The 12,194-nt window shown below is 41.0% G+C and overlaps 1 protein-coding gene across 4 annotated transcripts in view; it reads right to left on the minus strand.

The window, feature by feature from the left end:
* Window positions 1-12,194, minus strand: part of stag2b (STAG2 cohesin complex component b) — a 116,021-nt gene that overhangs the window by 18,261 nt on the left and 85,566 nt on the right. For all 4 annotated transcript variants that reach the window (XM_078412557.1, XM_078412554.1, XM_078412556.1 and 1 more), the window contains exons 18-22: window positions 12,061-12,150; window positions 11,124-11,327; window positions 4,630-4,700; window positions 588-675; window positions 384-464 (exon numbers count right to left, since the gene is read on the minus strand). In XM_078412557.1, coding sequence (XP_078268683.1) covers window positions 384-464; window positions 588-675; window positions 4,630-4,700; window positions 11,124-11,327; window positions 12,061-12,150 — 534 coding nt within the window. The remainder of the gene's footprint in view (window positions 1-383; window positions 465-587; window positions 676-4,629; window positions 4,701-11,123; window positions 11,328-12,060; window positions 12,151-12,194) is intronic.

A 12,194-nucleotide genomic window follows, 5' to 3' on the forward strand; every position in this document is an offset into this window, starting at 1 on the left:
CATCTGAAAAAATTAACTTGTTTTGCTTACTACAGATATAACTAACCTGTTACCATTCCCCAAATGCACTCTATTATTCAGTCTTATTGGAGAGCTTTTTAAACTCATGTGGATTAGGTTGGCTCACAAACTGCAAAATGAATCAAATCTTGTGAGGTGGCTTGCAAATATTCATAATTTCAATTAAAATTCTCATTATCCTCAGTTAGGATTTGGGACATCATTTGAACAGGGAAGAAGCCTTGCAGATTGAAACTGCTTCAGTTTCATTGCACAGTGGAATAGAAGAAACTTAAGGTGTTCGTTAAGATGCCATCTGAAAGAAATTAAAATTTCAGAACATTTATTATTATGGAAATTTATCTAATTTTGCTTCTACATACCTTTGTTGAACTTCCTTCAGAAACAGTTGCTAGGTTCCAAAGGATTACATAGTGAGTGCACTGGAGTGCATGTACAACAATCTAAAAAAGCAAAAACACATTTCATAATTTCAGTTTACAGATACATGGTTAACAATTCAGACATAAAATGTTCAAAGAAGTCATTGTGTATTATTTGATTAAAATCAATAAATGAAACAAAACCTGTTCTGGCATATCCCCATTTTCAGTACCAATCTTCAGCAGTTTGTAATTACTGCCAAACAAGTCCCATCTTGTAAGATCATGAGCACTGGAAAAGCAATAATTTTAGGGTTATAATTGGAAAGGCACTGGAAACAACAAATGCACTTGGTTACAGGTGTAGGGAAGAAAATTAAAAAAGACTATCAGGCAAACAGAGGATAGTACAGAGGAGTCAATGAGAAAGAAATGGTCAATAGCTTAAAGGAGAATTAAAGAATTTGTTTATTTAAGCAAAACTACATTTCTCCTGTTTGATTACAAACTATTTTTATGGACATCTTAATTATGTAGTAAGTACAGCACAGAAATAGATCATTTGGCCAACACAAATGTTGCATGCATTTTGCAGGTCTGGTCCCTAAACGCTTTTTCTTCTACCCATATCAATTACTGCAAAAATATTTTCTTGTTTGAGGCCATCTTATGCTTGTGCAGACAGTGTAACTAGTTGTGGACAATGAAGAAAGTGCCAAGAATTGCAGCGGATCTTGATCAGCTGAACAAGTCAGCTGAGGAGTTCAGACACAAAATGCTGGAGTAACTCAGTGGGACAGGCAGCATCTCTGAAGAGAAGGAATGGGTGACGTTTCGGGTCGAGACCCTTCTACAGACTGATGTCAGGGGAGTGGGCAGTACAGAGATAAAATGTAGTCGGAGACAGTAAGACTGTTCGGAGAACTGGGAAGGGGGAGGGGATGAAGAGAGAGGAAAAGCAAGGACAACTTGAAGTTTGAGAAGTTAATGTTCATACTGCTGGGGGTGTAAGATGCCCAAGCGAAATATGAGGTGCTGTTCCTCCAATTTGCTCTGGGCCTCACTCCGACAATGGAGGAGGCCCAGGACAGAAAGGTTAGTGTGGGAATGGGAGGGCGAGTTAAAGTGTTGAGCAACCGGGAGATCAAGTAGGTTTAGGCGGACTGAGCGGAGGTATTCAGCAAAATGATCGCTGAGCCTGCGCTTGGTCTCGCCGATGTATAAAAGTCCACACCTGGAACAGCAGATACAGTAGATGAGGTTGGAGGAGATGCAAGTGAACCTCTGCCTCACCTGAAAAGACTGTCGCGGTCAAGGTGGTGCCTTTTAGGATGGCAAGCCATAAGACTTTCACAGTGAACTGTGGGGTCTGGGGAGTGTTGAGGAACAGAGACCTGAGTACAAGAACATACTTCTTTGAAATTGGCATCACAGGTGGACAGGTGGGGTGAAGGCAGCTGGCCATCATTAAGGACATTGAATACAGAGGATAAGATAAGCAGTTATACAAAATATTGTTGAGGCTCACGGAGTATGGTGTTCAGGTTTGGTCGCCCTCTCATAAGAAAGATGTTATTAAGATGCAAAAGATTGGATTTTGCGAGAACTCAAGTGCCTGATTTATAGGGAGAGGTTCAACATTCTCGGACTTTACTCCTTGGAGCACAGGAGACTGAGGGGGTTCTTATCCAGCTGTTTATAATCATGAGGGACGTAGATAGGATGACAGAGCCTCCCCCCCCCACCAAAAATAAACAAATCGAGGACTTAAGTACCAGAGGACAGTGGTTTAACATGAGATGGGAAAGACTTAACAGAAACCTACCATGTAGCTTTCTCAGAGGGTGATTATGTACATGGAGAGAGCTGCCAGAGGAAGTGGCTGAGGCAGATACGTAACATTTAAAATACATTTGGACAGAAAGATGAATAGGAAAGGTTTAGAAGGATACGGGTCAAACATGGGCAACTGAGATTAGCATAAATAAGCATCTTGGTCCGCATTGATGAGGTTGGGATGAAGGGCCTGATTCCTCACACTATGATTCTACAGAATATTCATCTACAAAATGGGTAGTTAGGATCGAGAAGTAGTGTCTGTATTTCTAACCAAGGAAGTTCTATATTTTGCATTGAAATATTTCTTGACATTATTCTAGGGATATCCTGTAGCACATTTTAAAGTATGCTCATACTTATTTTTAACTCAAAAGCATCCTGGAGTACTAAGGTACCCAATTACACTTTTCTCTGAAGCACCAACCGGCTAGTGAAAATTTCTAGACAGATTATATAAATAAAACAACTTTGTATGTAATCTTTTGTACCGCTACTTAATCTAACACCTTCTCAATGACAACACTGCCAGCAACAGCAACTGCCCCTAGGTTACTAGCTTGGGGATCCTTCTAAGATTTTAACTTTTACATTTGAATAGTTGTGAAGAGGCAGTAAAATAACATAGGATTTCTCACTTGGCATCCTTCAGGTCTGACAAATATCTGTGTTCAGCTACAAAAAGAACAGCACAAAAGGTTGCTCAAGTTCCAGTGATCTCTGTGCTTTGCTCTCCCACAGCTAAAAGAACAAATAGTATTGTGGACTAGAATAGATGGAACACCCGAGGAAGATGCTTTGGTTTAACAGATCCTGTTCAAAGTAATCTTAAAGTTGGGCCCTAATTGCATAATTTGGGTACAATTTTAACAGTCTCCCATTCTCAGAGGGAAATTCAGAAGAGTTGAGCAATGATATAAAATCAGGAAGTAGGCCAACTCTTTTTAATTTACTTTGTAAAATAGGTTAATTCTCTAACGGTATATTGAGAATTCCATTTAAAATCCAATCATTTCAAAACTTACTATACATTATCATCTAAAGTGTTATATTTGAAAGACCTATTTTCAAAAATAGAACCATTTTCCAAAAACCAAAACAATAAACAGATTCAGCTTATATTAAAAAATGTTTTACAAAATTCAATTACAGATCCAAGGAAATAAAACAGCATTATGCAATGTAAGAAACTTTGTGTTCTGGGTAAAAAAAAGTACACTCTTCATTTCACTCCATCCACCACAATAATATTCTTGCTTAGATAGAATGCCGACCTGCACAAAAAATACTGGGTACTGTCGCATAATTGACATAACTGTCACACATTTGTTTACTCTTGTACTCAAATCTTCTTGCAGTAAAGGCTAGTGTGCTATTCAGTTTTGACCAGATTGTTGTACCTGCAGGTTAGTTTTCAATAAATTCAAGTATGAGAATACCCAGGACCCTCTGAGCACAAACACCTTTTGAGTCTGTCATAATTTAAGAAAAACTCTTCCTTTCCATTTCCACAACCAAATAGATGGCTTCACAGTTTTCCCCATAGGCAGTAACAGAACCAGGTTCCCAGAGTAAAAATGTCACAGATGAGAGGGCATGGGTTTAAGGTGAGAGGGGGCAAAGTTTAAAATCAGATGTGCAGGGGACTTTTCTTGTTTACACAGAGAGTGGTTGGATGCCTGGAATGTGCTGCCAAGGGTGGTGGTGGAGGAGGCAAACACAATAGTGGCATTTAAAAGGCTTTTAGATGGATAAATAGAGATGTATGGAATAGAGGGATATGGATCAAGTGCAGGGCAATGTGGTTAGTTTATTTTGGCATCATGCTCATCACAGACACCGAGCAGAAGGGCTGTTCCTGTGTGTACTAATCTGTGTTCCAAATCACTCTCCATTTGCCATGTCCTCGGACATTCACTCAAGTCTTTCTATATTCCATGAAGTCCTCTTGCTTCTTCCTCACACCCATATTATGATCCAGCTTTACATAATCAACAAACTTCGATATATTATACTTGAACTCTTCATCATGGACATCAATTAGTGCATGCATACCTCATACACCATCCCATTTGTCACAGCCACTCAATCCAAAACATCTTGGATTAGTCCTGTTGTCTAACCAGTACCAATCGACAATCCAGGCCAACATCTTATCTTCAATATTATATGCTCCAAGTTTATTTATTAACCTCCTGTGTTGAAGGCCTTCTAAAAGTCTCAATCCACCACATCACTATTAGTTATTTATTCACTTAGAATTTATACAGCAAAATTGATAACATTTTCTCAAACATAAACTCCCTTTCATGGAACCATGTTCAACCCACCCAAAGCATGATTAATTTCTTGACAATCTTGTTACTACTTCCTTAATAATAGACCCTTTGAATATACAAACAGTCCTTACTTGTGAAAGGCAGTTATTCTTTTCAATGTGGACAAGACCTGGTAAGCATCATCCTCATCAAGTTCTTCATCCTGTTTAGGTATCAAAATTTAGTCAACATGAATACCAAATCTTAATTGCTTTTCATTTTCATATTAGCCTATGTACCCATTTAATGTGGTGATAATTCTTCATTTCATGCCAGTCCACTTGTGGTCGAAACACCAGGTTTGGCTTTATTGACACTTTAACAGCTTGATAGGCTTTGTTTTGCAAGATATCCAATCAAATCAGATAATACTATACATAATTACACAATTACAGCCAAATATGTATAACCAGTCTACACAGTTGTGTTTTTATCCTGCATTAAATAAATTATTTGCTATTTTTCCAAGTTAAAAAATGCTTTTTCTTACTTTCTGACTCTCTTTATGCTGCCACCACTCCTCTCCCAATCCTTCCTCTTTACTGATGCAGGGTCTTGACCAAAAACATCAGCCATCCCTTCGTTTCTGATACGTTCTACTCAGTATCATTCTCAAAAGCATGCATTGAGTTGGAGACCAAAACAGGACACGTCTGGACACAAGATTGCCATTTTAACTCTGTGTATTTTCGCAATGCACAGGGCAGCTTTACCATATTGTTGCATGTATACATCACATATCTCCCCCCTTAGAATTGTGATACTTTTCTTCCATCTAAAGCATACTAATACATATAAAACAATCCAATATCATAATGATCTTTATATCCATTATGTTTCCAAAGTATTTTTCTATAACAAAACCCAATTTAAGTAAGTCCAAAAATATGCATCATTTTGTATCCAATTAAATCCAAGTCAAAGTTTACATATCCAATTCTTATTTAGAATGTGAGTATCATCTTCAATGTAATTCTATTAACCAAATAACCTAACCACCCCAAAATGCCGAATAAGAGTATTCATGCTACAATCCTTTCCATTAATGATAACCAAATTTTCGTTGCGTTTACATTGTCCATATAACCGAGTCCGTATAGTCAAGTCCGTTGTCAAAATCGTCTGTTTTCAGAATCCGTAGTAATCCGGTCGCTTGGGTACTGCTTACGCCCTGAATTGCTTTCTTTGTTGCGCTCCGATGTCGCGTCCTTGACGGTGTCATCGTGGTTGCTATCGTCAAAGTTTTCCTGTGCAACGCTTCTTTCATTGACGTCTTCATCGCGGACTGTGGGTGTACCCATGTCAAAATCAGGTGTACCCATTTCAGAATCTGGTCTGCGTGACCGTTCCAGATTTCTACACTGTTGAAGTGAACCTCGACCTGGTACAAGACAGGACCTAGCTTCTTTGCGATGTGTCCTGGTACCCATTTCTTCCCTCTCGCGTAGTTGCACACTAGCATGCTCTCTCCCTCCTCAAATTCTCGAGCTGGGCGCGAATCGTGGTGCAACTTTTGCGGGAATTGTTTGTCACCAATGGTTGCTCTTTCATCTGCCGCGATGTTGAAACGTGTGCGAATTTTCCTTTTCATCAGCATTTCAGCCGGCGTTTGCGTTGTAGAAGTTTGCGGCGTTGAACGATACGAGATGAGAAATCGAGCGACACGCGTTTGCAGCGGTCCCGACATCTTGCGGAGCGCTGTCTTCACCGTCTGCATGGCGCACTATGCGAAACCATTGGTTGCTGGATGGTATGGCGCACTTTTGACATGACGAATGCCACTCGCTTTCATGAACTTTGCAAACTTTTCGCTAGCGAAACATGAGCCGTTGTCAGATACCAGTGTATGCGGAAGGCTATGTGTCGCGAACACGAAGTGAAGCGAAGCTTGTCGATAGTGACGTCACTGGTTGATTCACTTGTGATATGCACTTCAATCCATTTTGAATAAGCGTCGATGAGAACAAGCATCATCTTTCCCTGTACCGCACCGGCATAATCGACATGAACTCACGACCACGGTTGACTAGGATGCTCCCATGAATGCAATGGTGCTTTGGGTGGATCCCGCTGATGTATTTGGCATTCTGAATACGCTCGGACTTTGTGCTCTAAGTCCTTATCGTTTCCAGGCCACCACACACATCTTCTAGCGATCGCTTTCATCTTCACAATACCCGGATGGGCATCATCCTCGATCATTTGCGAGTGACATTGGGGTGGTAGTACAACACGACTACCCCAGAGAAGACAACCCTCGTGAACACTCAGCTCCACTTTGCGACTGGAGTAGGGCTTGAAATCATCATTTGGTGGTTTGTCTGGCCAACCGCTCATGATGTATTCGCGAACTGGAGACAGAATCGGATCTCTCTGCGTCATGGTGCTAACACGCGACGGAGTGATGGGCGATTTCTCCAACTCGCTCATCAGAAGGACGATTTCTCCTGGTATTGGCGCTTGCGATACCGTCGCTCGTCGTGGGAGTCGACTAAGCGCGTCTGCGTTGGCTGAGCCCGGTTTGTACGCGATGTCATAATCGTACGCTGCCAGTGTTAGCGACCAGCGAATCACTCGCGGCGAAGCCATTAGCAGAATGGCCTTGTCGTTACTGAACAACCCAAGAAACGGCTTGTGGTCGGTGTTGATTACGAATCGTCGTCCGTACAAGTATGTGTGGAACTTCTTGACGCCGAAGACTATGGCTAGACCCTCCTCATCCAGCTGCGAGTAGTTGTGTTCGGCGTTATTCATACTGCGGGAAGCATAGCCTATTGGCATTTCCGTGCCATCTTCCATGACATGTGACAGCACTGCCCCAACTCCGTAAGGGCTGGCGTCGCAGGAGAGAACGACTGGCTTTTGCTGTCGTAGTGCGTCAGAACTTTAGACGATTTCAGTCTTTGCTTAGCTTGTGCGAACGCATTCCGCTGAGCTGGTCCCCAGTGCCATCGAACCGTTTTGCGCAGCAATTGATGAAGCAGTTCGAGCATGGTTGAGAGATTAGGCAGAAATTTGCCGTAATAGTTCAGCATCCCAATGAACACCTTCAGTTTTCTGACGGTCTTTGGTTCAGCCAGCTCATTGATGGCTTTGACTCGTTCATCCGCTAGCTGCAGCCCTTCAGCGCTCACCTTATGGCCCAGGTATTGGACTTCATTGATGAAAAAGGCGCATTTTTCCCGTTTCAGTCGTAGGCCTGCATCTTGGAGCCTGCGGAGGACTTGTTCGAGGTTGTTGAGGTGTTCTTCCTCGGAACTACCTGTGACGAGCAGATCGTCCAGATACACAGCAACTCCAGATATCCCCGCCAGAAGATTGTCCATCGTACGCTGAAATACAGTCGGTGCTGTTGAAATGCCAAACGGCATTCTGGTGTATTGGAACAAACCGCGATGGGTATTTATCGTTACCAGTTCACGGCATCTGGACGACAAAACCAACTGCTGGTAAGCGTGCGACAGGTCAAGTTTGGTGAACTGCTTCCCCTTCACCAGCTTCGTAAACATCTCATCAATCCGAGGTATCGGATACGTATCAGATCAAGCTGCTGTATTCACCGATAACCTGTAGTCTCCGCAGATTCTCACGCTACCGTCTGCCTTGTCAATGGAGACAATTGGTGCTGCCCATTTCGAGTGTTGAATGGGTTCTATGATTTTCTCCTGTAGGCGATCTAATTCGCGATCAACGTGATCGCGACGGGCCAGCGGCACTGGTCGAGCCTTGATGAATTTTGGTGGTACGGCCGGGTCGATGTCGATGTCGACTTCAACACCCTTGAGCGTCCCGAGTTCCGCTTTGAAGAGGTCACCGTATTTGGAGAGGAGGCTCTGCAGGCGGTCGTTCACGTTGATCTGGTTCACCTCCTGCCAGTTGAGTCGCAGACCTTTCAACCACTCACGGCCAAGTAGGCTTGGCCCCGCCCCTTTCGCTACCAGCAGCTTGAGCGTTGCTGTTTGCTGGTTGTGAGAGACGGGTACCGAACAACAATTCCACTTTCTCTCCGGTGTAAGTACGGAGAACCACGGTGCTATCACGAAGGTGTAACCTTTCACCTTTTCGCCACTGGTCCTTCCAAGTCCCTTCACTGATAAGCGTAACTCCAGCTCTGGTGTCGATTTGCATGGGGATAGTCTTTCCCCCCCACACACATGTCCACAGTGAAAGGAGTAACTTTCTTCTTCTCACTTTTAGTATGATAAAGACCATACACATCACCTTCCTCGTTCAGTTGGTGGCTTTTTGTTGTTTTTCCAGTTGACTGCTTTTTCTTCCTTCCACTCTGAGCATTTTTCCCACTCGACTTGCACACCCGTGAGAAATGCCCTTTTTTCCCCGCAGTTGAAACAATCCACCTGTTTCGCTGGACAGTCGTTCGGGTCAGCGTGGGGAGAGCCACCACAGCGATAACACGAAGATTCTCTTACGGTTCCCCGCTCGGGCTGACCACTGTGAGGCCCCCTTGATTTCGCGATTTTGTTTACCGCTTCGCTTGGCTTTTGTTTCCCATCACGGAGATCAGCCGTGTGTGCGGTCTACCGTCTCCATAGCGGTGGCGATACCGAATGCCTTGTCAAAATCCAGCGTGGCTTCCGACAATAATCGACACTGAATGTGGTCATCATCAATCCCACACACCAAACGATCACGTAACATTTAATTGAGATTCGAACCATAAGTACAATGTTCAGCGAGGTGACGTAACTCGGCTACATAATCCGCGACTGACTCACCCGGTTGACGATGACGCGAGTTGAATTTGTAACGCTGGACGATGACCGACGGTTTCGGGACCTTGTGATTCGTGACTGTTGACACAATCTCAGAATATTCAACTTGCCCAGGTTTCTGTGGAGCAAGTAAACTCGAGATGAGTCTGTACGTTGGTCCTCCACACACGGAAAGCAAGATAGCCCTCTTCTTTACCGCATCTGTAATGTCGTTAGCTAGGAAGTAATGTTCAATGCGCTCGGCGTACTGCACCCAGTCGCCCCGTGCAACATCAAATTCCCCTATTGAGCTAAAAAAATAGCCACGGTAGCCACAACAGCAAGTCACCAGGCGAAACTTCAAAACACGTTTATCCTCGTCGCCAATTAATGATACGTTCTACTCAGTATCATTCTCAAAAGCACGCATTAAGTTGGAGACCAAAACAGGACACGTCTGGACACAAGATTGCCATTTTAACTCTGTGTATTTTCGCAATGCACAGGGCAGCTTTACCATATTGTTGCATGTATACATCACATAGCAGCTTTACCATATTGTTGCATGTATACATCACATAGCAGCTTTACCATATTGTTGCATGAATACATCAGTTTCCACAGATGCTGCTTGACCCGCTGAGTTGTTCCAGCTGTTTGCTCCATATTCTAGCATCTGCAGTCTCATGCCTCCAATCCTTCTATCCATTTGTTCTAATTTTGTATCTGATTTAATTATATTTTGGTCTCTTGTGACAGCATGTCGAAATATAAGTAGATTCATGCAGACATAATAGTTAAAAGTTTAAACCATCAGTTTCTTGACCTAAGTAGACTGGCATTACACAAACCATTATCACATTATTAAATGGATACAAACACTTAGCAATTACCTCAATGCTGTGTGGGAGATAATGGTAAATTAAAAATGCAAATCCATCAAAATTTTAAATAACAAAGCCGAGGTTTGTTGTTTACATGGAAATGCAAAGCAATACTGTCGACCAGTTCCCATGACTCACAAACTCATAGCTCATCGCTTCTTTGCTTGAACCTGCTGCCAATTTATGCATTAATAGTGACATGACATGCTGCTATTCTTCCAGATAGATTTTTCAATGTTTGCCGTAAAACTCGACAGTTCAGTCCCAATTCAGACATTTGTTTTGAAATTGGAAAAAATACTTGAACAGGGCAAGTGTCAGACCTGTGGTTTTCTCCTCTATGGAAAACCTGACCACTGTAAATTTAATACTATCTGTAGCAAAAACAGTAGGTAAGATAATAAACTTATAAAACAATTACGTGAAACATCGGATGATTTCTGTTCTTACATTCTGAACTTAAATGCAAATTATCAAAAAGATTATGTCTGATGCAAGAAAATGAATTCCAACTTTAGTTTCAACTGTATACATTTTATACCTCACTACTTCTGCAGGTACATTGCATATTCAAAATAACTGTAGGGTTTATCCATAATTTTCTATTGCAATTCTGAAATAAACAAATAAAAAATATGCAAGATAATAACAAAATAAACTATATCCTCAATGCTGCGTTAAATGTTCACATACATTACCCACTTGCAACATTTGTGTTCCTTGATGTTTATATATGCACAACTACATATACAGACTCCCACGGACAAATTTCCCCATCACATATTGATAAAAACCATGTTATCAACAAACGCTTTTAAAAAAATGGCGTATTTAATCTTTCAAGACACAGAAATAATTTTAAACTGCTGAAGGCCAGAAACCCACTAAAAATGATACCTAAATTGAGTGGAAAAATGTTTACATGCAGCTAGCTTGGAATGAAAAAATAACAGAATTAAAAGTATTGCATGTGATTCTTCTGATACAAACCTCTTGCAAGAAATCTTCAAGCATGTGAGTGAACTTATCAACCAACTCATCAATTAGTTGGCTCCTAGATATGTCCACTCTGTTGTATATTGTGTATTCATCATTGCAGAGGGCATGGTAAGTTTTGGAACAAGCTTCTAAGACGTCAGTGTCCACATGCTTTTCCACAATATCTTTCACATGCTTCAACAAAGAGTCCAAGTGCTTGGAGGTAAAATAAGTGCAAAATATTTGGATTAATACAGATATTAAATTCAAATAATTAGATTTTAGTGTGTAAACTCAATTTAACTTTACAGCAATGCCCATGAGTTACAATTCAATTGCACCATTTTTTTTTGCACTTACAAGTTTTGAATATTTACAAAATTTAAACCATAGGCTATTGTGGCAAAACGGAGGGCAATTAATGAAACAAAATTACTTTTAATTTAAAAAAATGAAAAATGTTTATACTTTCACATCCAACTTAATACTTAAAAGATAAGCCATGCTGGAAATACACACAAACTTTAACTTTCCCTGTAACAAAAAAACAGATAATTTGGGTATGCATTCTTCATCATTAATGAAGAGTTTAGAGGATTGCAAAATTGTTCTCCATTTCTTTGCAAGTTCAGTTCAATTGGCCTTTCATTACACCATCACAGCAAAACATATCAAATAAATCAAGGCTCATTTCAAAAAAATGTTCTTTGCAGAATCAAAGATAATATACATCTCATTTAGCCACTGCAGTCTACTTTAGTGAGGTTAAACCATTTTCATCTATTTTCTTTCAAAGTCAATGTATTCAATGTTCAGTAACTAAAATTCCCTCATATTTTCTGTTGAAATTTGAGAATAGAATAAAACTTGCATAACAAATGTAGCTCTTATTTCTGAGGGAATCAGAACAATACTATGCATATTAACATGAAAATGCATTATTTTTTACCTTTTCTAGTCGACCAGTTGTATAGATCTCCAAGTCAAAAAATAGTGGCAACTGCAATAGGTTCGTCACTTTCTCTGCATCAATAGAATACTGTTCATAGGGGAAAAATGAAAATTCATATCAATAACAGACCA

Source organism: Rhinoraja longicauda, chromosome 15 (genome assembly GCF_053455715.1).
Source record: "Rhinoraja longicauda isolate Sanriku21f chromosome 15, sRhiLon1.1, whole genome shotgun sequence".
Taxonomy (NCBI): domain Eukaryota; kingdom Metazoa; phylum Chordata; class Chondrichthyes; order Rajiformes; family Arhynchobatidae; genus Rhinoraja; species Rhinoraja longicauda.